Source organism: Mercenaria mercenaria, chromosome 12 (genome assembly GCF_021730395.1).
Source record: "Mercenaria mercenaria strain notata chromosome 12, MADL_Memer_1, whole genome shotgun sequence".
Classification (NCBI taxonomy): domain Eukaryota; kingdom Metazoa; phylum Mollusca; class Bivalvia; order Venerida; family Veneridae; genus Mercenaria; species Mercenaria mercenaria.
This window is the reverse complement of record NC_069372.1, coordinates 72,800,201-72,826,456: the sequence shown is the minus strand read 5'-3', so window position 1 is coordinate 72,826,456 and position 26,256 is coordinate 72,800,201. Positions and strand designations below refer to the sequence as shown.

Sequence of the window (26,256 nt, the reverse complement as noted above, 5' to 3'; positions counted from 1 at the left end):
ACCTAAGAAACACTCCATAACAGTGTAAAACATGTTTGACCTAGTGATTTCATGGAAACAAATATTCTGACCAATTTTCATTAAGATTGGACCAAAAAATTGGTCTCTTGCCATAAAACAAGCATTTTCTTAGATATGACCTAGTTTTTGACCCTAGATGACCCATGTTCAAACTCGACCTAGATTTTATCAAGGCAATCATTCTGACCAAAATTCATGAAGATCAACTGAAAAATACAGCCTCTATCACATACAGAAGTTTTTTCTTTGATTTGACCAAGTGACCTAGTTTTTGACCTCAGATGACCCATATTCAAATTCGACCTAGATTTCATTAAGGCAATCAACCTGACCAAATTTCATAAAAATCAATTGAAAAAGACACTCTATCGCATACACAAGATTTTTCTTTAACTTGACCTAGTGACCTAGTTTTTGACCTCAGATAACCCATATTCAAAATCGACCTAGATTTCATCAAGGCAATCACTCTGACCAAATTCCATGAAGATCAATTGAAAAATACATCCTCTATTGCATACACAATGTTTTTCTTCGATTTGACCTAGTGACCTAGTTTTTGACCCCAGATGACCCGTTTTCGAACTCGGCCTAGATTTTATCAAGGTAATCATTCTGGCTAAATTTCATGAAGATCAGTTGAAAAATACCGCCTCTATTGCATACACAAGGTTTTTCTTTGATTTGACCTAGTGTCCTAGTTTTTGACCCCAGATGACCCATTTTTGAACTTGGTCTAAATTTCATCAAGGTAATCATTCTGACCAAAATTCATGAAGATCAATTGAAAAATACAGCCTCTATCGCATACACAAGGTTTTTACGTGAAATGACCTAGTGACCTAGTTTTTGACCCCAGATGACCCATTTTCGAACTCGGCCTAGATTTCATCAAGGTAATCATTCTGACCAAAATTCATGAAGATCAATTGAAAAATACCGCCTCTATTGCATACACAAGGTTTTTCTTTGATTTGACCTAGTGACCTAGTTTTTGACCCGAGATGACCCATTTTCGAACTCTGCCTAGATTTCATCAAGGCAATCATTCTGACCAAAATTCATGAAGATCAATTGAAAAATACAGCCTCTATCGCATACACAAGGTTTTTCTTTGATTTGACCTAGTGACCTAGTTTTTGATCTGAGATGACCCATTTTCGAACTCAGCTTAGAATTCATCAAGGTTATCATTCTGACCAATATTCATGAAGATTAAATGAAAAATACAGCCTCTATCGCATACACAAGGTTTTTCTTTGATTTGACCTAGTGACCTAGTTTTTGACCCGAGATGACCCATTTTCGAACTCGGCCTAGATTTCATCAGGGTTATCATTCTGACCAATATTCATGAAGATTAATTGAAAAATACAGCCTCTATCGCATACACAAGCTAAATATTGACAGACGACGGACGACAGACGACGGACGCCGGACATCCAGCGATCAGAAAAACTCACCTGAGCATTGCTCAGGTGAGCTAAAAACACTATTTCCTTTGACCTCTGAATCGGACGTTCTCTGGGCTAGAGGTCTGGGTGTTAAGCACGATGCGTCATCTCATTATGGGATAAACTTGTGCCAAGTAACATTAAAATTGCTTCAAAAGATGACCAGGTTATGGACTGGACAGAAAAAAAAACACTATTTCCTTTGACCTCTGAGTGTGACTTTGACCTTTTGGCTTGGGGTCTGGGTGTAATGCATGACATGTCCTGTGGTATAAAATATATTTGTGCCATGTAATATTAAAATCCCTTCAAGGATGACAGTGTTAAGGATCAGACAGGAAAAAAACACTACTGATCTTTGACCTCTAAGAGTAACCCTTACCTTTGAGCTAAGGTTCTTAGTTTTGTGCATGACATATCATCTGAATATGGGAAATATTTTTGCTATGTAATATAAAAATCCCTTGATGGATGGTTGAGTTACAGATCGGACACGAAAAAAGCTCTGTTGACCTTTGTCCTCCAAGTGTAACCTTGACCATTGTGCTAGGGGTCAGGGTCTTGGACATGACACATTGTCTCATTATGGGGAACATTTGTTCCAAGTAATATGAAAATCCCTTGATGGATGACAATGATACAGGACACAAATTCAGGATGAACAAACAACGGATGGACGGGCACTGCAATTACTAGATGCAACCCCTTGGAGCTTTAAAAATATTAGCTTGTTAAGTATGAAATTTCAGATGAGGTCAGGAATAAAGTGTCTCTTTATTGTATATAATTATGCCTATAATGACTATATAGCCTCCAACCCCTTCACTTTCATTTTTCAAGAATATAATCACAACATAAACTACTAGTAGATACAACAATGATAAGCTTGATGAACAACGTACACACACATTCATCTTGCCTTCTACGACTTTCCGTATTTCTATTGGTCAAGAGACATCACATGTTGACTTCATATATTCCCTATCAGTTTAATGATAATTCAACACAGGTTTGATAGTTGTGTTAGAAATGTCTAAATTCAGCAAAATACGGTAAGTGTAGTGGGCAAGACAATATTGTTACATGTTTATTTGGTAACCGAAGACAGGATATATACAGTCTGGAAAATCCATATTTTGAGTTTCACTCTCATTTGATATAGGATTTGTTCCACAGCATTTATCCTGTATTTTGTTACCAAAATACCATGCAAGTAACAATATAACATTCACACAGACATAAACCTACCCGTCATTAGATAACATAGAATCATTATCTGCACTGCTTAGTTCATCACACAGGGCATTTGAATTACCATCTATACCATCTTCTCTGTACACGAGTAGAAAAAATACAGGCAAGAAGGTTAGCAAACAATAGATGTACTACAAGCATATATTTAATAAAAATATATAAATATTACATTCTATAGTCGGATTCAAGATTGACCTGTCTATCAAAGGTTACACACTTCCTAATAAGATGATTTTATCTACAAAACTGTTAGCATGTATACCGTGACAACAGCCAAACTGGGCTAACTCTTTTCACTTCTATAGTGTATACCATTTCTCTGCAGGCAACAGGCCATAGATTTGCTTCAAGCACTGTCCAGGTATAACTGGCACATATACTATTCTCTATCTATATAGTCAGTGTAAACTTGCTGCTCCTGTGACAGCACTGGTGTCAGGAGAAACAAATTCATGCATTTTGGACTGTGCAACCATCAGTCACATTATTCAGTTATACAGCTCTCCAATAACTAAGCATGTAACCTTCAACAGACAGATCATTTTGAATCAACTGTAACAGAAGAAAACTTGTTATATTTGATTAGTCACACTGATCTATATCTATGACAGGCATTTCCTCAGTGCTCTGGGGAAAAACACAGGACAAAAATTACACAAAACAAAGACGGAAACTACAACAAGATACAGGTAGCTAGTAACACAGACTAACTGGTGTGGCTTGAGGAAATACATAGCCAGTAATACAGACATAAACCGGTGTGGCCTGAGGAAATACATAGCCAGTAATACAGACATAAACTGGTCTGGCCTGAGGAAATACATAGCCAGTAATACAGACAAACTGGTGTGGCCTGGGGAAATGCATAGCCAGTAATACAGACATAAACCGGCATGGCCTGGGGAAATACATAGCTAGTAATACAGACATAAACTGGCATGGCCTGGGGAAATACATAGCTAGTAATACAGACATAAACTGGTGTGGCCTGGGGAAATACATAGCTAGTAATTCAGACATAAACTGGTGTGGCCTGGGGAAATACATAGCTAGTAATACAGACATAAACCAATGTGACCTGGGGAAATACATAGCTAGTAATAGAGACGTAAACTGGTGTGGCCTGGGGAAATACATAGCTAGTAATACGGACATAAACTGGTGTGGCCTGGGGAAATACATAGCTAGTAATACAGACAAACTGGTGTGGCCTGGGGAAATACATAGCTAGTAAGAGAGACATAAACTGATGTGACCTGGGGAAATACGAAGCTAGTAATAGAGACATAAACTGGTGTGGCCTGAGGAAACATAGCTAGTAATACAGACATAAACCAATGTGACCTGGGGAAATACATAGCTAGTAATAGAGACATAAACTGGTGTGGCCCGGGGAAATACATAGTTAGTAATACGGACATAAACTGGTGTGGCCTGTGGAAATACATAGCTAGTAATACAGACAAACTGGTGTGGCCTGGGGAAATACATAGCTAGTAAGAGAGACATAAACTGATGTGACCTGGGGAAATACGAAGCTAGTAATAGAGACATAAACTGGTGTGGCCTGGGAAATACATAGCTAGTAATAGAGACATAAACTGGTGTGGCCTGAGGAAACATAGCTAGTAATACAGACATAAACTGATGTGACCTATGGAAACTGATGTGACCTATGGAAATATAGCTAGTAATACAGACATAAACTGGTGTGGCCTGAGGAAATACATAGTTAGTAAATACAGACAAACTGGTGTGGCCTGAGGAAAACATAGCTAGTAATACAGACATAAACAGGTGTGGCCTGAGGAAATAGCAGGCATAGGATTATAGATCTTTCTAAAGAATTACAATTTCTAGCAAAAACAAAGCTAGAACAAACTTTTAATAACTTTTTTTCCTTCACCCCACAATCAGACTTTTTGTAAAAATCTAGGTAACTTGCTAGCTAAACTGAATAAAATCAGAATAAAGGCAACAAAAACTAAAGTTAGAAGAGTTATTGAAGAAGCATCAAGAAAATTTTCCTTCTAGAAACATCCTAGATACAGGCTTAAAGCGAAAGAAAATATTGCAACATGTTTTCACTTGACAAGTTTACAGGGATATAGAGGGGTTTTTTTTGTGTAGCAATACCTGCAGAAGCTGTATGATCCCTAGCTATGTTAATATATAGAGTCATAAACAAATACCAGCAGCACAGCAGCTTTGTGCATACCTTTATCAGTAAAAAGAGCAGTGCATATTCTGATAGCTGACAGAGTAAACCAAGGGGAGTAACATCAGCACATAGCTAGGCTGGCTTTTAGGTGGAGATATGCCAGGTGCTGGGGCCGGAGAAAGTGTAACAGTACATATTTATAATATATCATCCCCTAAGTGCCAAACTATTGTAATTGTATATAAATATAGAAACAATTACAAAACTTTATCACAGAGGCTACAATAAAGAAATGTCCATTAATGTTGAAAACTCAACAAAGAAAATTATTGACACAGAGATATGTGTGGCATAGATTGTAATATACTTGCTATCTTACATCACAATTAGAAGTAAGGAGACTTTTTAGCATATGAAAGACTGCTGTAAATTCAATTATATTTGTTGGTGACTAATTTTCTTAGATTTTGTGGCAAAAAGTTATGTCCACCCCATTAAACGATTTCACACTACATATAACAATGTACTGTTTAAATAATTAATGCCTCTCCTTGATTTTTATCTGCAATCAAATATTCATAAAAAATGCTTTTCATTTTTCAAAAATACTTGGAATAAATGTACTTGCACAAAATATCATAGTTACATCTACAGTTTATTCAGATAGATCTCTAGGGAACTCCCTGAAATCAGTGTCCTTGAAACTGTGTCTTAAAACAGATTTATTAATTGCAAGAAGCACATCTTCAGATTGAAAAAAGAAAACACGTGAAAATAATGGAAAAACTTTTCAATTCTTCTTTAAGCCTAAAATGGTTCTCAGTGTTGAAGGTTTAAACACAAAACTAACATTGGAAGAGAGCAAAAACAAAGATTAAAACTTAAAACAAAAGCTGCTTGTAAAACATGTATGCCCCCATGATGGCCTGTCCTTTTCTGAGTCCAGGGATCAGTATAACCTTGCCCTTTAACCTACTGACCCCCAACACAGTAAGGGTCATTTACTGACCAGAGGAAAAAATCATCCTTTGAAGTCTGTGAACTGTAGACCAAAGTGTTCTTTCATAATTCGTCACTGTTTTCCTTCTCATGGACATTATTACCTTGATCAACTGACCACCAAAACAATAGAGGTCATCTATTAACAACAACAATCATCCTATGAAGTCTGAAGGCAGTTAGACAAAGGATTCGTAAGTTTTTGAGCTGAAATCGTTTTCAGTCATGGCATTGCTGTGACCTTGACCTTTGACCTACTGACCCCCAAAACAAGTCAACCACAGACAATCATCCTATTAAGTTTGACTTATAAAATGAAGGCAAAAGCGTTTTTAGTTATTGAGTGGAAATCATTTTCAGTCTCAAGGTCAGTGACCTTGACCTTTGACATCTGGACTCCCAAAATAAAACTGGTCATCCACAGGTAATCAAGTGAGACCATAGTGGGACCAAGCATTCTCTAGTTACTGATCAGAAACCAAATGTTCTACTGATGGAGCAACAATAAGCAAAACAATACACCCCCTATTCTTTGAGAGGGGGCATAATAAAGCTTAAAATAACTATTATGTTCATTTATAGATTCCCTTATTTCACTAGAAATGTCAAATAAGAAAAACTAAATTGAGAAGGTCGCCATTTCAAAGCTATTCAAACCTATGAAAGTGACATTTTGTCAGATTTTACCATAAATTTCGCTGTAGAATTTTTACTATGAAATTTTATTGGCGAAAACTGGATCAAATTCCACTTTAAAACTTGTCAAGTACAAAGAAGCTGTTACAACATATCAAAAGCGACTTTCTGCCCAATACACGTTAACAAGAATTATGATAATGAGGGTTAGGGGGCAGTTACTTACATGATGACATATTCATCTAAATCAAATCTACAACACAAGGAAAAGCAAAGGAATCTGAGTATTACATTTAGGCTAAGCAACAGAAAACTTCCATCTTATACCTGTTTATGTTCGGTTATATTTTGTTTCCTTCGAAATTCTAGTCACAATGACAACAACTTAGGTCATAACACAATTGATCAAGCTTTTGATGGTGAAGGAAGACCCGAGATGTCCCTCTAGGCATTGTTTTAGGTACTAGTGGGTATCTGGGTACAACCACTGACCTTCTGTTAGCCAGCTTGACGACTTTCTCACATGAATATTTCACCTACCCAAGCAAGCCAAACCCACAGTGTTGAATGCAAGTGATTAAAAGTTAGAGACATTAACCACTTAGCCACAAAAGCCTCTCTAATTGGTGGTTCCTAGTTCCAGTCCACTTACTAAATTTAAACTTGTTGACTTTTTATTCCCAAAAAGAGATCAAAATTTCGTTTTTCTTTTCTAATTTTCAGTTTTGTACTTTTTGTGAAGACTGTAATCTTGCCCACTGTAATTTCAAAATTGTTAATCCCTGAATGTATTCTATTTGAAAGAAACTTCAAAGTTAACAAGAGCTCGTAGAACACGAAATGCCCCTCTTGATGCATTCAGTAATTGCACAAGAAACAGAAATTATTTGCTCACTGTAAACAAAAGTTCTACTGTTCTGGTTCAAAGTGACCTTGACTTTTGACCTATTGACCTCAAAATCAACAGGGGTCATCTGCTGGTCATGATCAACCTCCCTATTAAGTTTTGTGATCCTAGGCCAAAGCATTTTCAAGTTGTCCGGAAAGGGTTTAACTGTTCCGGAAAAATGTGGCCTCGACCTTTGGCCTACTGACCTCAAAATCTTTAGAGGTCATCTACTGGTCATGACCAATCTCCCTATCAAGTTTCGTCATCCTAGGCCAAGCGTCCTCAAGTAATCATCTGGAAACAGTTTAACTGTTCCGGGTCACTATAACCTTGACCTTTGACCTACTGACCTCAAAATCAATAGGGGTCATCTGCTGGTCATGATTAACCTCTCTATCAACTTTCATGATCCTTGGCCTAAGCATTCTTGGGTTATTGACCGGAAACCTTTCAACTGTTCCTGGCCAATGTGAACTTGAACTTTGACCTAATGACCTCAAAATCAACAGGGGTCATCTTTTGGTCATGGCCATCATCCCTATCAATTTTCCTGATCCTAGGCCCTTGAAATATCGTCCGGAAACCGTTTTACTGTTCCTGGTCATTCTGACCTTGACCTTTGACCTACTGATATCAAAATCAATAGGGGTCATCTGCTAGTCAAGACCAACCTCCCTATCAAATTTCATGATCCAAGGCCCAAGCATTCTTGAGTTATCATCCGGAAACCGTTTTACTGTTCCGAGTCACTGTGACCTTCATCTTTGACCTACTAATCTCAAAATCAATAGGGGTCATCCGCTGGTCATGACCAACCTCCCTATCAACTTTCATGATCCTAGGCTCAAGCGTTCTCGAGTTATCATCCGGAAACCGTTTAACTACTCCGGGTTACTATAACCTTGACCTTTGACATACTGATCTCAAAATTAATAGGGGTCATCTGCTGGAGATAACTAATCTCCCTATCAACTTTCATGATCCTAGACCCAAGTGTTCTTGAGTTATCATCCAGAAACGGATTGGTCTACATTCCGACCTACAGACAGACCGACCAACCAACATCTGCAAAACAATATACCCCTCCTTCTTCGAAGAGGGGCATAAAAAAAACAACTGATATTAAGGTAACACACAAGTATTTTCATTTCACTGATTTTTCAAATAAATTTGACAAGCCAATGCGAAAATGTTAACCCAGATAAATAACCCAAAGAAAATAAGATAAATTAACCCAAAGAAAAGAAATACATGCTGATACATAATTCCTAGAAGCTAACATTACGACTGTACCAGGAGAAAACTCAAATACAGTAAACATACTGAGATAATTGGAAAGGATACTTTGGAAGTAAAACATGATTCCTGATATAGAAAACAATAAAGCAAAGCTAATTCCCAATCTCCCATACAGAGTTGTCTTTCTTCCCATTACAGGCATTCACATCTGTGAACATCTAAGCCAAAGTCAAATTTGTTCAAGAATTTGGAATGTCCCCTTGTTTCATAAGAAATCAGAGTACCAGAAATCACTATTATCATAAACTTAAGGCCTGTAAATGTTTAAAGCTGTCTGAAGATTTTTTGCAACCACTTGGGTAACAAGCTTGAAGCATTGAAATTCATGCAAACTGCAAGGAAAAGCTTTAGTACAGAAAAATGATATAAACTCTCATCCCATACATATCACAACTCCACTAACTTGGCAGTAAGGATGAGAGAATATTTACTAACTTTGGTTTGAATATTCCCAGTTCCTCTTCCACCTCCATCAGTTTGGCTTTCAGTTCATTCCTCTCCATGAGAACAGTTCTCAGTTCATTGAGGGTGAACCTCGGTCTGTTAGGATCCTGTAATACACAATCATACTACTGAAACAAGAAATTTTCTTTGCACATTTTATTCCCACAATTATCATCAGGCCCCAATTTCATGAAAAAACTTAATTACTTAGTAAAGTCTGATTCTTTAAAATTGTGCTATTGCTTAAGTTACTGTTATCTAATGTTGATTTTTTTCTATAGCAATGTATTTATAGTTAAATTATACATGTACTGTGATTAGTACTATTTGTCTGCAGTACTTATTTCAATCACGCAAATTATCATATTTCTATTCAAGCACGATATAACAAGCTTAAGTATTTGCTTAAGTATATTTCTGATTTCTATTCATCGCTTTCTGCCAAATTCAGAATTGTTGTGTTTTGATCTATAAAATAATCATATACGGTTCTGATTTAGATGAAAGTCAACAATGAAGACGCATAAAGGGCAAACAAAAGCATTTAAAATTATAACAGACTTAGCTAAATTTTTTCATGAAGTTTGGGCCAGGTCTCTGCCAAGGTATAACCTATTTTTTAAATTTTCAAATAAATGATGACTTAGGGCTAATTAAAGGCTGGTCCATAGAATAAAACTTACTGGCTTGCCCTTTACTGTGCTAAAGTCAATGCTTGAGGGTTAATGTACCTAGGTATATCCTGTTTACATATGAATGTACCTATAGGTGTATCCTGTTTACCGATGAATGAACCTAGATATATCCTGTTTACCTGTTTATCAATCACAATTTTGCCAATCAGACTAAGTTTATCTGGAAGATGATCAGAGTTGTCATTTGTTTGTATACCACCATCTGTAACCAAGGTTACCTCTGGTGCCTCTGCCCCCTCCAAGCCTACATCCTCAGTCTGAAACAGGACAGGTAGTATAAAATCACATCTGTTGCACAAGTCATATTCACCTGTCAACTGCAACAAAATATCTGTGGTTGTTCTCAAATAATACTGCAATTTTTCAAGTTTTGAAACATATACATTAAGTGGCTTGCAAAATGTATGGCAAAAAAATAAATAGTGCTTGTTTAATTTGAGAATGTTTAAAAGATTGATGTTAATGTAACACAGAAAATCTCAAAACAGATATAGCAGAAGCATTTCTGACCTACCTTTTACACACATGTCTGGATGCATTCATGACTCACCTTTTACACTTAATCAAGTCTGGATGCCTTTATGACCTAACTTTTACACACAAACAAGAATGGGTTTATTCAAGACCTATCTTCTACACAAAATCAAGTATGGATGCAATCATGACCTTTCTTTTACATACAATCAAGTCTTGATGCATTTACAACCTACCGTTTACACACAATCAAGTTTGGATTTAAAATTCACAAGTTTGCTCCATTTGGTTTTAGTTTATATAGACATTTTCAAGCTTTAATAGTAAGAGATTCCACCAACGTGCCCCAAAGGCTTTATTTAGGGCTTTGGCAGGCACCTCAGTCAAATGAGATACCTGTCACAAACCACATCCACAAGGTGGCAGACACCTCAATTAAATGAAATACCTTTAATAAACCACAGCAACAAGGCGGCAGGCCCTTCAATTGAATGAGATATCTTCACATGCGACACCTATAAAATGGCAGGGAAATACCTTTCACAATGTTTTAGAATGTTGTATTTATGCAAGTGCAGAAAGGTTACTCACTTCTCTGTTATGTCTTCTCTCTGGGACATGATGATCATCTAGACTCTCTTGTTCCTTTATCATCTCCTTAACCTGTTCAATGAAAACAAGAATAACGTCTACCTTGTGTAACAATAATTGGATACAACAGTCAAAAACTAGAAGATGCTTTTGTAGAAAAGTGCACGTCTCCCACAATGCATAGTCATATAGGCAAGAAATCAATAGGGGACAGGAGCAAAAGTCAAAGAGACACTGATGGTTGGCTGCAACAGGGATCATCTACTTGGCATGTCCAATCATCCCACTAAGAATCAACATTCTGGGCCAAGTGGTTCTCAAGTTATGAATTGGAAAGGGTTTTCCATGTTCAGACCCCTGTGACCTTGACCTTTGATCGGGTGACCCCAAAATCAGTAAGGGTCATCTACTTTGCATATCCAATCATCCTATTACGTTTCAACATTCTGGGTCAAGTGGTTTTCGTAACTGATTGAAAGGAGTTTTGTATGTTCAGCCCCCTTTGACCTTGACCTTTGATGGAGTGACTCCAAAAACAAAGGGGTCATCTACTCTGTAAGTCCTACCACCCTATGAAATTTGAAGGTTCTAGGTAAAGTGGTTTTCAAGTTATTGACTGGAAATGGATTTCCATGTTCTTTCCGCTGTGACCTTGACCTTTAATACAGTGACCCCAAAAAACAATAGGGGTCATCTAGTCTGTAAGTCCTATCACCCTATGAAGTTTCAACATTCTGTTTCAAGTGGTTCTCAAGTTACTGACCGGCAATGAATTTCCATGTTCTGTTCACTACGACTTTGACCTTCAATAGAGTGACCTCAAAATCAATAGGGGTCATCTACTTTGCATGTCCAATCATCCTATGAAGTTTCAACATTCTGGGTCAAGTGGTCCTCAAGTTACTGACCGGAAATGGTTTTCCATGTTCAGGTCCCTGTGACATTGACCTTTAAAAGACTGACCCCAAAGTCAATACAGGTCATCTACTCTGCATGTCTAGTCATCCTATGAAGTTTCAACATTCTGGGTCAAGTGGTTCTCAAGTTTTTGATTGGAAATGGTTTTCTATGTTCAGGCCCAAGTGACCTTGACCACAGAAAAAGTAACGCCAGTTAATTTAAATCTTAGAGGTCTGAAAAAAAAGATGCCCTTGTTTTGAATTCAAAAGGCATATTTCAAATCTTTAAGAACCAAGAATGGAACTACCCTTCTACATATTTCCTATTTCTGGAAAACAGGACAGGAACACTTCAGTTCAGGTCAAAAACTAATAAATATCACTCTCTTTGAATTGCAAGTCACTCTAGAGATTCCTATGCAACTCTCCAGTGACATTTAATGAGAAGGAGTGTTAATGGTTGCTCAACAATCTAATGGTAAAACTGATTTACAGGTTATACACTGTTCAAGCAAACAAAGCTGTAATACTGTAATTCTAATGTATATACTCTCTAGGGACTGAAGACAGTTTTCCCCATTAACCATCACATTATTGATAAACAGTAAGGGAGGAATAACAACCTCATTCTCTTTACTTCTTCTTAAGGAGTCATCTTATACAATTTCTAAACAACTGGAATCGTTCTAACACTTGTAAAAAGGGGCAAAATTGAACTTTCCTTTTGCACTCACAATGTTTTTTCAAGTACAAGAAATTCCAACTTGCAAAATACAGCGCATTCGCGATGATACGAATCGCAATTTAACAAAATACTGGTATACTACGAAAAGGTGTTGTGGTCCCGGCTGCTTTCCTTCTTATTTTTATTTTACAAAGTCGCGGTTTTACGAAAATGCAATTTTACGAAAACTGCGCTCTTACGAATGAATTATTATGCCCTTAAAGCATGTTTTCAACTGGTTTAAGTTGCGATTTTACGAATACCTGTATCGTCTAAATTTTCACACCTTCCATAACGGCGTGAAAACGCTTTAGAGTGAAAAGTGTCACTACCATTTAGCTGGGCGTAAACAGTAATTAAAGTGTGAAAACTTAGTAATTTAATTCGAAACACATACGCTGTACACTATAACACAAGTTAGTTGTTAATTTTTTCTCCTGTAACTATCAGATCTGATGGCATACCAGTCACACTTGCTTCGATATCTATACATCTCAAACAATCACTGCATAAAGAAAGTAAAAAAAAATATTTAAGTCCTGATCGTCTGTATATTGTCGTTTTATTATTCCGAACAATTCGGTAAAGGGTAGCTGAGGGTATCAGAATATGCAGTTGCGATTTTTTGTACTCATGCAACAATGTACCCTATATATGTTTTATGTACAGTGAAGAAAAAAACAAGAGGACCATGATGGTCCTGAATCGCTCACCTCTTCCCACATGACCCAGTTTTGAGTATGACGTCGTTTTTTCTATTATTTGATATAGTGACCTAGTTTTTGAGCTCATATGACCCAGTTTTGAACTTGACCTAGATATTATCAAGATAAAAATTCTGACCAATTTTCATGAAGATCCATTGAAAAATATGGTCTCTAGGTTTTTCTATTATTTGACCTATTGACCTAGTTTTCGAAGGTACGTGACCCTGTTTTTAACTTTACCTAGATATCATCAAGGTGAACATTCTCACTAATTTTCATGAAGATCTCATGAAAAATATGGCCTCTAGAGAGGTCACAAGGTTTTTCTATTTTTATACCTACTGGCCTAGTTTTTGACCGCACATGACCCAGTTTCGAGTTTTTTATGCCACGTGACCCAGTTTCAAACTTGACCTAGATATCATCAAGGTGAACATTCTGACCAATTTTTATGGAGATCTATTCACAAGTATGGCCTCTAGAGAGGTCACAAAGTTTTTCTATTTTTATACCTACTGACCTAGTTTTTGACCGCACATGACCCTGTTTCGAACATGACCTAGATATCATCAAGATGAACATTTAGACCAATTTTCATACAGATCCAATGAAAATATGGCCTTTAGAGAGGTCACAAGGTTTTTCTATTATTTGACCTACTGACCTAGTTTTTGATGGCACGTGACCCACTTTCGAACTTGACCTAGATATCATCAAGATGAACATTCAGATTAACTTTCATACAGATCCCATGAAAAATATGGCCTCTAGAGAGCTCACAAGGTTTTTCTATTATTTGACCTACTGACTTAGTTTTTGACGGCACGTGACCCACTTTCGAACTTGACCTAGATATCATCAAGGTGAACGTTCTGACCAATTTTCATGAAGATGTCATAAAATATATGGCCTCTAGAGAGGTCACAAGGTTTTTCTATTTTTAGACCTACTGACCTAGTTTTTGACAGCACGCTACCCAGTTTCGAACTTGACCTAGATATCATCAAGATGAACATTCAGACCAACTTTCATACAGATCCCATGAAAAATATGGCCTTTAGAGAGGTCACAAGGTTTTTCTATTATTTGACCTACTGACCTAGTTTTTGATGGCACGTGACCGAGTTTCGAACTTGACCTAGATATCATCAAGGTGAACGTTCTGACCAATTTTCATGAAGATCTTGTGAAATATATGGCCTCTAGAGAGGTCACAAGGTTTTTCTATTTTTAGACCTACTGACCTAGTTTTTGAAGGCACGTGACCCAGTTTCAAACCTGACCTAGATATCATCAAGATGAACATTCAGACCAACTTTCATAAAGATCCCATGAAAAATGTGACCTCTAGAGTGGTCACAAGGTTTTCTATTTTTAGACCTACTGACCTAGTTTTTGACCGCACGTGACCCAGTTTCGAACTTGACCTAGATATCATCAAGATGAACATTCTGATTAACTTTCATGAAGATCCCATGAAAAATGTGACCTCTAGAGTGGTCACAAGGTTTTTCTATTATTTGACCTACTGACCTAGTTTTTGATGGCACGTAACCGAGTTTCGAACTTGACCTAGATATCATCAAGATGAACATTCAGACCAACTTTCATACAGATCCCATGAAAAATATGGCCTTTAGAGAGGTCACAAGGTTTTTCTATTATTTGACCTACTGACCTAGTTTTTGATGGCACGTGACCGAGTTTCGAACTTGACCTAGATATCATCAAGGTGAACGTTCTGACCAATTTTCATGAAGATCTTGTGAAATATATGGCCTCTAGAGAGGTCACAAGGTTTTTCTATTTTTAGACCTACTGACCTAGTTTTTGAAGGCACGTGACCCAGTTTCGAACTTGACCTAGATATCATCAAGATGAACATTCTGACCAACTTTCATAAAGATCCCATGAAAAATGTGACCTCTAGAGTGGTCACAAGGTTTTTCTATTTTTAGACCTACTGACCTAGTTTTTGACCGCACGTGACCCAGTTTCGAACTTGACCTAGATATCATCAAGATGAACATTCTGATTAATTTTCATGAAGATCCCATGAAAAATGTGACCTCTAGAGTGGTCACAAGGTTTTTCTATTTTTAGACCTACTGACCTAGTTTTTGACCGCACGTGACCCAGTTTCGAACTTGACCTAGATATCATCAAGATGAACATTCTGATTAATTTTCATGAAGATCCCATGAAAAATGTGACCTCTAGAGTGGTCACAAGGTTTTTCTATTTTTAGACCTACTGACCTAGTTTTTGACCGCACGTGACCCAGTTTCGAACTTGACCTAGATATCATCAAGATGAACATTCTGATTAACTTTCATAAAGATCCCATGAAAAATGTGACCTCTAGAGTGGTCACAAGCAAAAGTTTACGGACGGACGGACGCACGCACGGACGGACGGACGACGGACACCGCGCGATCACAAAAGCTCACCTTGTCACTTTGTGACAGGTGAGCTAAAAAACAACCCGTTTTCCATTCCAGATACCATCTGAACTCCGATTCGAATACGATTTGTAGTAAACCTAGATGTATATATAAAATTGGTATACATGTACTCCGATATGAAAATCACATGTTTAAATATCACGGTTTACGACGTGCAGATATTAAGGTGCTGTACAGCGAAATTTCCTATGCTACACTCGAACGAAAATGCGATATTACGAAAAAAACGGCCGGTCCCTTGGCTTTTCGTAGGATCGCAATTGTACTGTATCAACTTTACTCACAATTTTGTTCAACTGCTTCTGACAGAAATTTTGTATACATGTACATAAAAACCTGTTGTTATATTTTCACCAAATTTCACACAATCATAAGAAATTAGATTATGTGTCAAAAATTGACAAAATATCCCCATGTAACCTTAGTATGACACTGTGTAAAATCAGAATGTGAAATTGTTATCAATCAATGCATTCTCTGTAAAAACATTATCAATAAATTTGTACTTAAGCAGATCCAACTTGAAAGTTGAAGTCTCCAATTAAATTTTTGCATTTGCAAATTTTGCAAGCAGCTAAAGTCACATTTTTCAAAAAGTACTCACATTTGCAAGTATGCAAGCTTCGACTCAAAACCTGCTATCACACAATGTAAATGGATTAACGCAAACCTTTAAGACTTGATGCTCTTTTTCAGCCAGTTGAGTTTCTAGGTCAACCTTTTCTGTTATTAAAGTTCTTGCATGTTTTTTGTGAGACTGGTTTTTGCGTCGTAGTTCGATGTTAATTTTGACAAGGCGCTCAGACTGTGCTTGTAACTGAAAGTAAATGGAAAATCATTTCATCAAAATACAAAGAAATTTACTAATCATAAAACATTATACAAACATTTACAGGATAAGTTGTAGGTAAGTTTTTTTTATTCTCAATGTATTGATTTCATTCTAATATTATGCTCAATTCTAGAAGGTTTTGTTAGCAACACAATACCGGACTTATTACACAATAAACATTCATAGCTTTTTTTTTTGAGAAGTTCCCCGACATATTCATGACAACATTGTCATATTTCAAATTCTTATTTTTTTATGCAATCCTCCAACTGAGCCTAACAGAAGTATGTCATACACACTAAAATTCCTTGGTGACAATGGCACCACATACTCCCATGCACAAATAATACCCTGTCTAAGTCAAAGAGCTCTTAAGTCTGCAGTACTTGGACCAACCTTGAAAAACTATGTCATGCACATTTGCTACACTATACAGGATCCTGTGTAATACTGTAAATTTTATTTGGAATCCATTTAAAACTGTGGACAAAGTGGGTACTGTCTTATTGTAAAGAATGACCAACACAGTATTCTTACTATAAGTATATGTTTATTATATGAGTGCGCCTTAACAACTGCTGAAACAACATCCCAAACTGGGTGTGTATAAAATATACGCATGCGCTGTGAGTATACTACATTATCTACATAATGATACATCTCCCCTTTTGGCAAAGAACAAGGAACACAATTTCTGAAAGCTAAAATAAAATAAATCAAAATACTCCAAATTTACTTTAACGTAAAATTTCTTTCATAAAGTCTGTTTCTCCATGAATGGCATATTTTTGCTATCAGCACTTAATTATCTCTGTTCACTGTTTACATAGCACGCGTGTTCCGCTATCCAATGTTATCATATTACATTGTTTCAATTAATCTTGTCGGAGGTTTAACTGCCCTGCCAGATCTACTCATATATGTTTTTTCACTTGCTTCATTATCTGACCTTTTATTGCTTTTATCAGAGAATTGTGAAATACAGTCAGAATTTTCTTGAGGCGCCGAAAGGTTGTTATTTTCCACATTTTGCATGTCAACTTCAGGTATGCACTCTTTTGATTCATTGGTTTGTAACAAATGCCTCCTATTGCGACGATATGTGTTACCGTCAGGTGTTTTAACAGAGTATGACCTATCATGGTGTTTTTGCACTACTACTGCAGGACTCCAATTTTTATTTGCTTGCTGAATTCGTGCCGAATCTCCTATTTCTAATGGTGGTAAATGCTTGGCTGTCATATCATAATACACTTTCTCCCTTTCCTTGTTTGCTGACAATTTCTCACGAATGACCTTGTGTGAGATTTGCCGGGGAAGTAATTGTGTCTTAGCAACTGGCAACACTGACCTAATTTGACGTTGGAACATGATTTCACTGGGTGAAAAACCTATTTTAAGTTTTGTAACCCTATATTCTTGTATTCCTATCATTGGGTCGGTGCCTGATGCTCTGGCCTTCGTGAAAATGCGCTTGCAAATTTTCACGTACGCTTCCGCAAAACCATTACCGGAGCTGTGGTAAGGACTTGTGGTCTGGTGTGTAAAATCCCAGAGCTTTGCAAAGTTTGCAAACTCATGAGATGCATAGCATGGCCCATTATCAGATACTACAATTTCTGGTATGCCAAATCTAGCAAATATGCCCTTGAGCCTACTTATAACTGTCGAACTTCTACAGTTAGGCAGCTCTTTGACCTCAAAGTAATGTGAATAATGGTCAGCGACTATCAAAAAGTCTTTGCCATTGAACTCAAATAGGTCTGTGCCAACTACCTGCCATGGGTATTCTGGAACTTGGGTGTAGACAAGCGGTTCTTTCTGGTTTGAGTCTCTGTGTTGCAAACATACAGGACATTTCAGAACAAGATCTTTAATTTCCTGGGTGATTCTAGGCCAGAAAACAATATCACTTGCTCTACTTATTGTTTTCTCTATTCCCATATGACTTGAAGAATGTAGTTTTGACAATAAGTCTGCCCTTAGGGATTTAGGAATAACAATTTTGTGACCCTTCATTATTACCCCATCCATGACGGTAAGCTCATCCCTGTAATTCCAGAAATCTAGCAGTTCTGACTTGCAGTGATTTCTTTCATCAGGCCAACCTTCAATAATGACTTGCTTCAGGGACAAAAGTTGTTCGTCCCTGTCAGTATTGACCTTGATTTCTTGTAATTTCCGGTCACTTACCGGTAAGCTTCTTTTGACCATATTAACCTGGACTTCTACAGTTTCCGTCAGGGACGGATCTGTATCCTTTACCGGAAATCTAGACAAAGTATCTGGTAAAGGAATCTGAGTTCCCTGCCTATAAGTGACATCTATATCATACTGTGAAATGTTTAAGAGCAGCCGCTGTAACCTAACAGGTGCAGCAAATAAGGGTTTCTTACATATAGCTATCAATGGTAAGTGGTCTGTAACTACTTTGACTTTTTTCCCATACACCCACTGGTGGAATTTCTTCAAGCCAAATACCAGTCCAAGACACTCTAACTCAATCATAGCATAGTTCATTTGGCTTGGCGTAAGACTTTTACTGGCATAACCTATAGGTCTACCTTCTTGAAGGAGTGTGGCCCCAAGTCCTGACCTACTTGCGTCGGTTTGCAACTCTAAGGGTTTGGCCGGGTCATAGAAAGCAAGGACAGGAGCTTGCGTTATGATATCAATCATCTGATCATAAGCTTGCTGCTGTGATTCACCCCAGAGAAATTCTACATCTTTCGCCAATAATTCTCGTAAGGGCAAAGTGACCTCAGATAGCCTAGGTGCATATCTAGCGAGATACTGACTCATGCCAAGTACCGTTTCGAGTTGTGACCTATTTTCCGGGATAGGCATTTCTCGAATTGCAGACACCTTGTCTGGATCTGGGCTAAGACCTTGTTTAGATATCACATGACCGAAATAACTAATCTGGGACTGCCCAACCTCCAGCTTATCTGGATTAAGGCGTATACCTTGTTCTAGTGACCTTTGGAGCACTGCTCTCAAATTCGCATCATGCTCCTCCCTTGTTTTGCCATATACTAAAATATCGTCTACTATGGCAGCTACCCCTGGGAGACCCTCAAATATTTCGTCTATTTTCTTTTGGAACAGATCCATGGCAGACGAAATACCCATTGGAAGCCTCAGATACCTGTACCTCCCAAATATGGTATTGAATGTAGTCAACATGGAAGACTTCTCTGTCAAATGCATGGCCCAGTAACCTGACCTAGCGTCTAATTTTGTAAAAAATGTAGCACCGTTTAGCTGGGAAGTATGTCATCCAGTGTTTTTGTCGGATGATAAGGACGTTGAATGTTTCTGTTCAAGTCACCCGGATCAAGTACAATTCGCAAGTCACCTGATTTTTTCTGTACTGTCACCATTGAATTGACCCACTCAGTAGGCTCACTTACTTTTGTAATGACCCCCAATTTCTCCATCTTATCAAGCTCCTTCTTGCATTTATCTCGTAATGCAACAGGAATCCTACGTGGAGGATGAACCACAGGTTTAGCATCATGTTTCAGATAAATAGAACATTGCCCTGGAATAGAGCCAATGCCCTTAAAAACCTGGGAATATTCATTCAGCACTGCTGTTTTGTTAAGCGGGGAGGATACATAATTGGAAGTGACAGCATGTGCGAGTTTAACTAAGCCAAAATCTATGGAAGTCTGAAAACCAAACAAGGGTGGTGACTGGGTGTCTACTACATGAAATTCTTTATACTTGGTCTGTGCAGAAGGTTCATGGGTACACTGCAGGGTAATGGAACCTAGACATACTAAAGGGTTGCCATTATAACCTGTGAGCTTCGTTACAGAGGAACAGAGTGCGGTTTTTACACCTAATTGTTGCAATGCAAAATGAGGTAAAATATTCACCTGTGCGCCAGTGTCTATCTTGAAAGAAATTTGTTTCCCAAGAGGTCCAGTTTTAATATCCACAAATGCCTGATTGCACATCTTGTCCACAGCACTAATTACTGTATCAATGTAAATATCCTCAGATGAATCATCAGCCCTCACTTCATTGACACGTTTACTCCTGCACACCCTCGCGTAGTGATTCCATTTTTTACAGTTTCGGCATTGCACTCCCTTCGCCTTACACTGTTTGTCCCCATGGAATTGACCACAGTTTTGGCACGATTTGTGCGCGACATCGGGCTTGTTTTCCGTTGATTTCCGCGACCCGCCTTTGCACTTTATATCTTGTTTTCTCGATTCCTCTTTTTTGTGAGTAGTTTTCCGTACAAAGTTAATAGAAGACGATTCTTGCATGTTATTCATTTGCTCTTGTGCATATTCTACAGTCTGACATATGTCAACAGCTTTCGCCAATGTTAGTTTCTCACCTACTGTCAAAAGCTTCTCTCTTATTTTGGACGACTTTACACCGAACACGATTCGATCTCTAATCAAATCTTCCTTGTAGGCTTCGCCATAAGAACAGTCATTTGCAAGTATCTTAAGTCGTGTGATGAATTGTTCCATGGTATATTCACCTTGCACTTCATTATTAAATTTGAACCGCGCAAATACTGGGTTTGATTTCGGCTGAACGTGTTTTTCAAATGCGTCGGCGGTAGCTTTTACTGATTTTTTCTGATCAGCTGTCAACACTAAAGTTTTATAAATTTCTCTTCCTTTTTGTCCCATCCATAGGAGCAAGTATGTGATTTGTACTGGTTCATCTTTCCCCTTTAACGGACCCTGGAATATAAATTCCGCGTGACCTCTAAAGGTTTTGAATGTTTCCAACAAATTCGGACTGTCCCAGTCCATTGTAGGCGTCGGTACACCGGTTAAATCCATTATTTAAATCCGATACACTATATGCACTATATGCACAATGATTGTTAATAATCCTGACAAATGCGGATGTATTAAAATCGTTAATTTTCTGACACCATGTCTTATTGTAAAGAATGACCAACACAGTATTCTTACTATAAGTATATGTTTATTATATGAGTGCGCCTTAACAACTGCTGAAACAACATCCCAAACTGGGTGTGTATAAAATATACGCATGCGCTGTGAGTATACTACATTATCTACATAATGATACAGGTACTACAAACTATATCTTAGTCCAAGGGCCCTTAACTCTACAATGCTAGGACTGACCCTGAAAAAAGTCACACACATCTACACTTGTTGGTGATCATGACTATGAAGTTTCCATGGAGGCCCTTTGAAAGTGTGAAATATGTACCACCCTTCAAACAACTTTGAGTGGAATTACAACCCTGACTCATTATTTCTTATTGAATAGAGCTATACTTCTTTTTTGAGGGGGCTACAAGAAATTCATGACTTTCTGATGTTTATTCTGTGTCTGACCCGGCTGTACATATTCCAGAGTAAGTAAAATTGCGGACAAATGCAAAACTTCCAGTAGGTACTTTCCACGGAATAATCCGGAAAAGTCACCTGTTATATAACATGTCCAGAGTGATTGCAAATGTTTTCCACGGACATCTCTGGAAATTACTCTGGACATCTATCAAAATGTTCATGGAATATTCACCGACACTGCGGAAATGTAGCACTTTGAAAACAAGAGCTGTCCGTAAGACAGCCAAGCTCGACTATTCGAAATATTGTCACAGAAGCAGGAAATTATTACCCAAAATGTTAAATATCAAAAGAGTTTTAAGTTCGAAACGGGACATAATTTGACCAAAATGCATATCAGTTATGGGACTTGATGCTATCAACTAGTTTAATAACCCCGAAGAAACATGTGAAGTTTCAATTCCATATCTGCATTAGTTTTGGAGATAGTAACTTGCATGTAAAACTTTAACCAGAATTTTCTAAGTCCAAAAGGGGGCATAATTTGCTCAAAATACATGTTAAGAGTTATGGAACTTGACCCAGTGAGGTTGGTAACTGACCTAGAAAAAGAATAAATAAGTTTCAAAGCTATATGCCTTTTGGTAATAGCTGTATGTACTTGTACGCAAAACTTTAACCAGGATTTTCTAAGTCCAAAAGGGGGCATAATTTGCCCAAAATACATGTCAGAGTTATGGGACTTGATTCTATCAACTAGTTTTATAACCCCGAAGACACATGTGAAGTTTCAATTTAATATCTGCATTAGTTTTGGAGATAGTAACTTGCATGTAAAACTTTAACCAGGATTTTCTAAGTCCAAAAGGGGGCATAATTTGCTCAAAATACATGTCAGAGTTATGGGACTTGGCCCAGTGAGGTAGGTAATTGATCTAGAAAAAGAAAAAAATAAGTTTCAAATCAATATGCCTTTTAGTAATAGCTGTATGTACTTGCACGCAAAACTTTAACCAGAATTTTCTAAGTCCAAAAGGGGGCATAATTTGGCCAAAATACATGTCAGAGTTATGGGACTTGACCCAGTGAGGTAGGTAATTGATCTAGAAAAAGAAAAAATAAGTTTCAAATCTATATGCCTTTTAGTAATAGCTGTATGTACTTGCACGCAAAACTTTAACCAAAATTTTCTAAGTACAAAAGGGGGCATAATTTGGCCAAAATGAAGGTCAGAGTTATGGGACTTGGTGCTATCAACTAGTTTTATAACCCCAAAGACACATGTGAAGTTTCAATTTAATATCTGCATTAGTTTTGGAGATAGTAACTTGCATGTAAAACTTTAACCAGAATTTTCTAAGTCCAAAAGGGGGCATAATTTGCTCAAAATACATGTTAGAGTTATGGAACTTGACCCAGTGAGGTTCGTAATTGACCTAGAAAAAGAATAAATAAGTTTCAAAGCTATATGCCTTTAAATGATAGCTGTATGTACTTGCATGCAAAAACTTAACCAAGGTGTGACGCCGACGCCGACGCCGACGCCGACGCCAGGGTGAGTAGAATAGCTAGACTATTCTTTGAATAGTCGAGCTAAAAATCTGGTCATTTAACTCTGGAAAGTAACTCTAAGGGATTTTAAACACATCAGAAAACAATCAGCATCAGACTGGGAATACCATGTGATCAAGCTCAGCCAATTAGATGAACTGATGTTACAGAGGAATTTTCAAAATGTGTAACTGGAAGTCTGGTGTTAACAAGTTGTGTAAAAATTAGTGAAACTTTATTATGTGAGATAATTCAGTTCAAAGTTAATATTGAGGATTCTAGAAATTGCTCAAGTAAGTTTGTTTACATAATTGACCAATGAAACAATACATACATTTGTAATTATGCTAATTAACACATGCATGTATATTTGTACATCAGTCATTATATAGCATAAAACAATGAATGTTAAAGCATAACCAAAGGCTTCACAAAGATTTTATAAATAATATGCATATATGAAAACAGATATCTTTAGGTACTTTCTTTGAATGATTTCATCATTATATTAGTGTAACTAATCTTTGTTTGAAACTATGTATATGCTTAAAAAATATTCTAATCAGTCACTTTTAACTGGCAAAGATTTATTTTCCTTGTTCATATACATGTATATCATACAGTGTTTGAAACTGCAAAAGTGATCACATGCAATAAAATCATATTGCTTGTACTGAAGTGTCTATAAATCACATTTATTGCTATTGAATAATACTGTCAGCAGAACTTCCTGGACGACTGCGGAATAACTCTGGAAAATTGTTCACGGACATCCGTGGAATCACTCTGGAAAATTGTCCATGGAAAGTTCTCCGGAAATCCCTGGACATTTTTCTGCAGTTTTCCACAGTATTCCATATCAAGCTCCGGAAAGTGTGTCCGATTACTCCAGAGCCTGGACTTCCATGGAAATTCAGACACTCCATGGAAACTTCTGGAATTTTGACAGCCGGGCACAGTGAATGGGGCTATACTTAATTTGAAGGGGTTATAAGTCTATGGTATAAGAAATCAGGATTTCATAGTGTTTATTTAATGGGATGACACCTTATTTGAGAAGGGTATAAGAAATCCTGACTTCATGGTGTTTATTCAATTAGGTTATACTCACAGCTTCAACGTCAACATTTTTCTGTTTCATCTCGCGACTATATTTCCTGATCTCTTCGCGCTGTCTGTCCACCGTCTCCTTCAACTTTGTCAACACTTCTATCTCTTTCTCTTCCGTTCCTATAGTAACAACAAACAAATACTATCTATAATCTATTTAACAGCAGGAGTAGATAACTCATACCAGTATAACTGATGTAACTGAAACAGGATGTAAAAGGTTCAGCCAAAAGGTGCCGAAACTGTGATGGAAAGACTACTGAATAAAGCATAATATGTAATCAGTGTTCACCTAATCAAGAATTAGATATTTCATACCCCTAATGGGCATAGGATTTAATAAAGTTCCAAAAAGTTAAGTAAAGTACAACTACTATATATAAAACTGTACAATGAAAGAACAACAAGAAACTACTTTGAAAATGTGCAACCTCAACCTCCATACTGCTTCATTTGAACGGAAGTGGTAATTGATATGTAATTCCTGAGTAAATGTTTGGTCGACCTCTGAGTATCACCTTGATCTTTGAGCTAGGGATCTTGGTGTTGAGCATGACAACTTGTCTCATTCTGGGAAACATTTGTGAAAAAAATTATAACGGCTTGTTCTCTACAAGTGACGACTTCCCTGCATCAATCAGATGAAAAACCTTCAGATAAACAATAACACAGATGACACAATTACACCCTGCATAGAACTTGTGACCACCACAGAGAACATTCATGTTGCCAGTCAAAAACACTACGTCTGACAAAATTTAATGAATGGACCCAATAAATAAATGAGAGCACAGCTTGCGGATGCCATCACTCATCTGCAGGTGATGGACAATATGTAAGAAACGAGTTATGGTTCTTGGCCTTCTTACTCATCTTAATTGATGACAAGAAATTTCAAAGCTGTAAAAAGTATTCAAGAAATGTGAACTTAAACCAAAAAAAACAAACAACCAAGAAATACTGATTTTAGAAGTTAAAAAGGCCCATAATTCTGACAAAATGCAAGAGAGAGAGTTATGGTTCTTGACCTACATACTAATCTTATTAAACAAGTGTACAAAGTTTCGAAGCTATAGCTCTTATAAAATTCAGTAACAAGCACTGTCTGTCCGTAAGACAGCGCGCTCGACTTTTCTCAGTGCTTGACTCAAAATTTGAGCTTTGTCAGTAAAAACTTTATAAAAATTTAACCAAAAATTCTAAGTTAAAAAGGGGCATAACTCTGTCAAAATTCAAACCAGAGTTATGGGGATTGTTTCTCCTGGTGCAGACTTTGATAGTTAATAACTATTTTAAGTTTCAACTCAATACCTTTGATAGTAACAGAGATATTTAACTTTATCAAAAACTTTAACCAACAGCGACGCCGACGCCTGGGCAAGTGCAATAACAGTCTCTACTTTTTCTTCAAAAAGTCGAGCTAAAAGTGAACCTAAATAAAAAGAAATTTTTTAAGTACATAAAGGGCCATAATTTAGACAAAATGTAAATCAGACTTATGGCTCTTGGCCTACGTACTCACTTGATGATGATAAAGAAGTCTTCAAAATTTCAAAGCTGGTATTTTTATAGTATTTAAGTGAAGTGGACCTGTACAAAAATTTTAACCCTGAAATCAAATTTTCTAATTACAAAAGGGCCATAATTCTCACAAAATGCAGGTTAGAGTTATGGTTCTTTGGTCTACTTACTCATCTATTGATGATAAACAAGTGTGCAAAGTTTCAAAGCTGTAGCTCTTACAGTTT

The 26,256-nt window shown here is 37.2% G+C and overlaps 1 protein-coding gene across 10 annotated transcripts in view; it reads right to left on the bottom strand.

The window, feature by feature from the left end:
* LOC123533571 (RILP-like protein 1) overlaps positions 1–26,256 on the bottom strand; it is an 86,955-nt gene that overhangs the window by 40,006 nt on the left and 20,693 nt on the right. For 4 of the 10 annotated variants that reach the window (XM_045315263.2, XM_045315260.2, XM_045315262.2 and 1 more), the window contains exons 3-7: positions 24,510–24,628; positions 16,383–16,529; positions 10,918–10,989; positions 9,972–10,109; positions 9,149–9,264 (exon numbers count right to left, since the gene is read on the bottom strand). In XM_045315263.2, coding sequence (XP_045171198.1) covers positions 9,149–9,264; positions 9,972–10,109; positions 10,918–10,989; positions 16,383–16,529; positions 24,510–24,628 — 592 coding nt within the window. Of the gene's footprint in view, positions 1–2,723; positions 2,808–6,751; positions 6,779–9,148; positions 9,265–9,971; positions 10,110–10,917; positions 10,990–16,382; positions 16,530–24,509; positions 24,629–26,256 lie in introns of all 10 variants that reach the window. The other 6 variants (XM_045315261.2, XM_045315258.2, XM_045315259.2 and 3 more) reach the window with 2 other exon arrangements.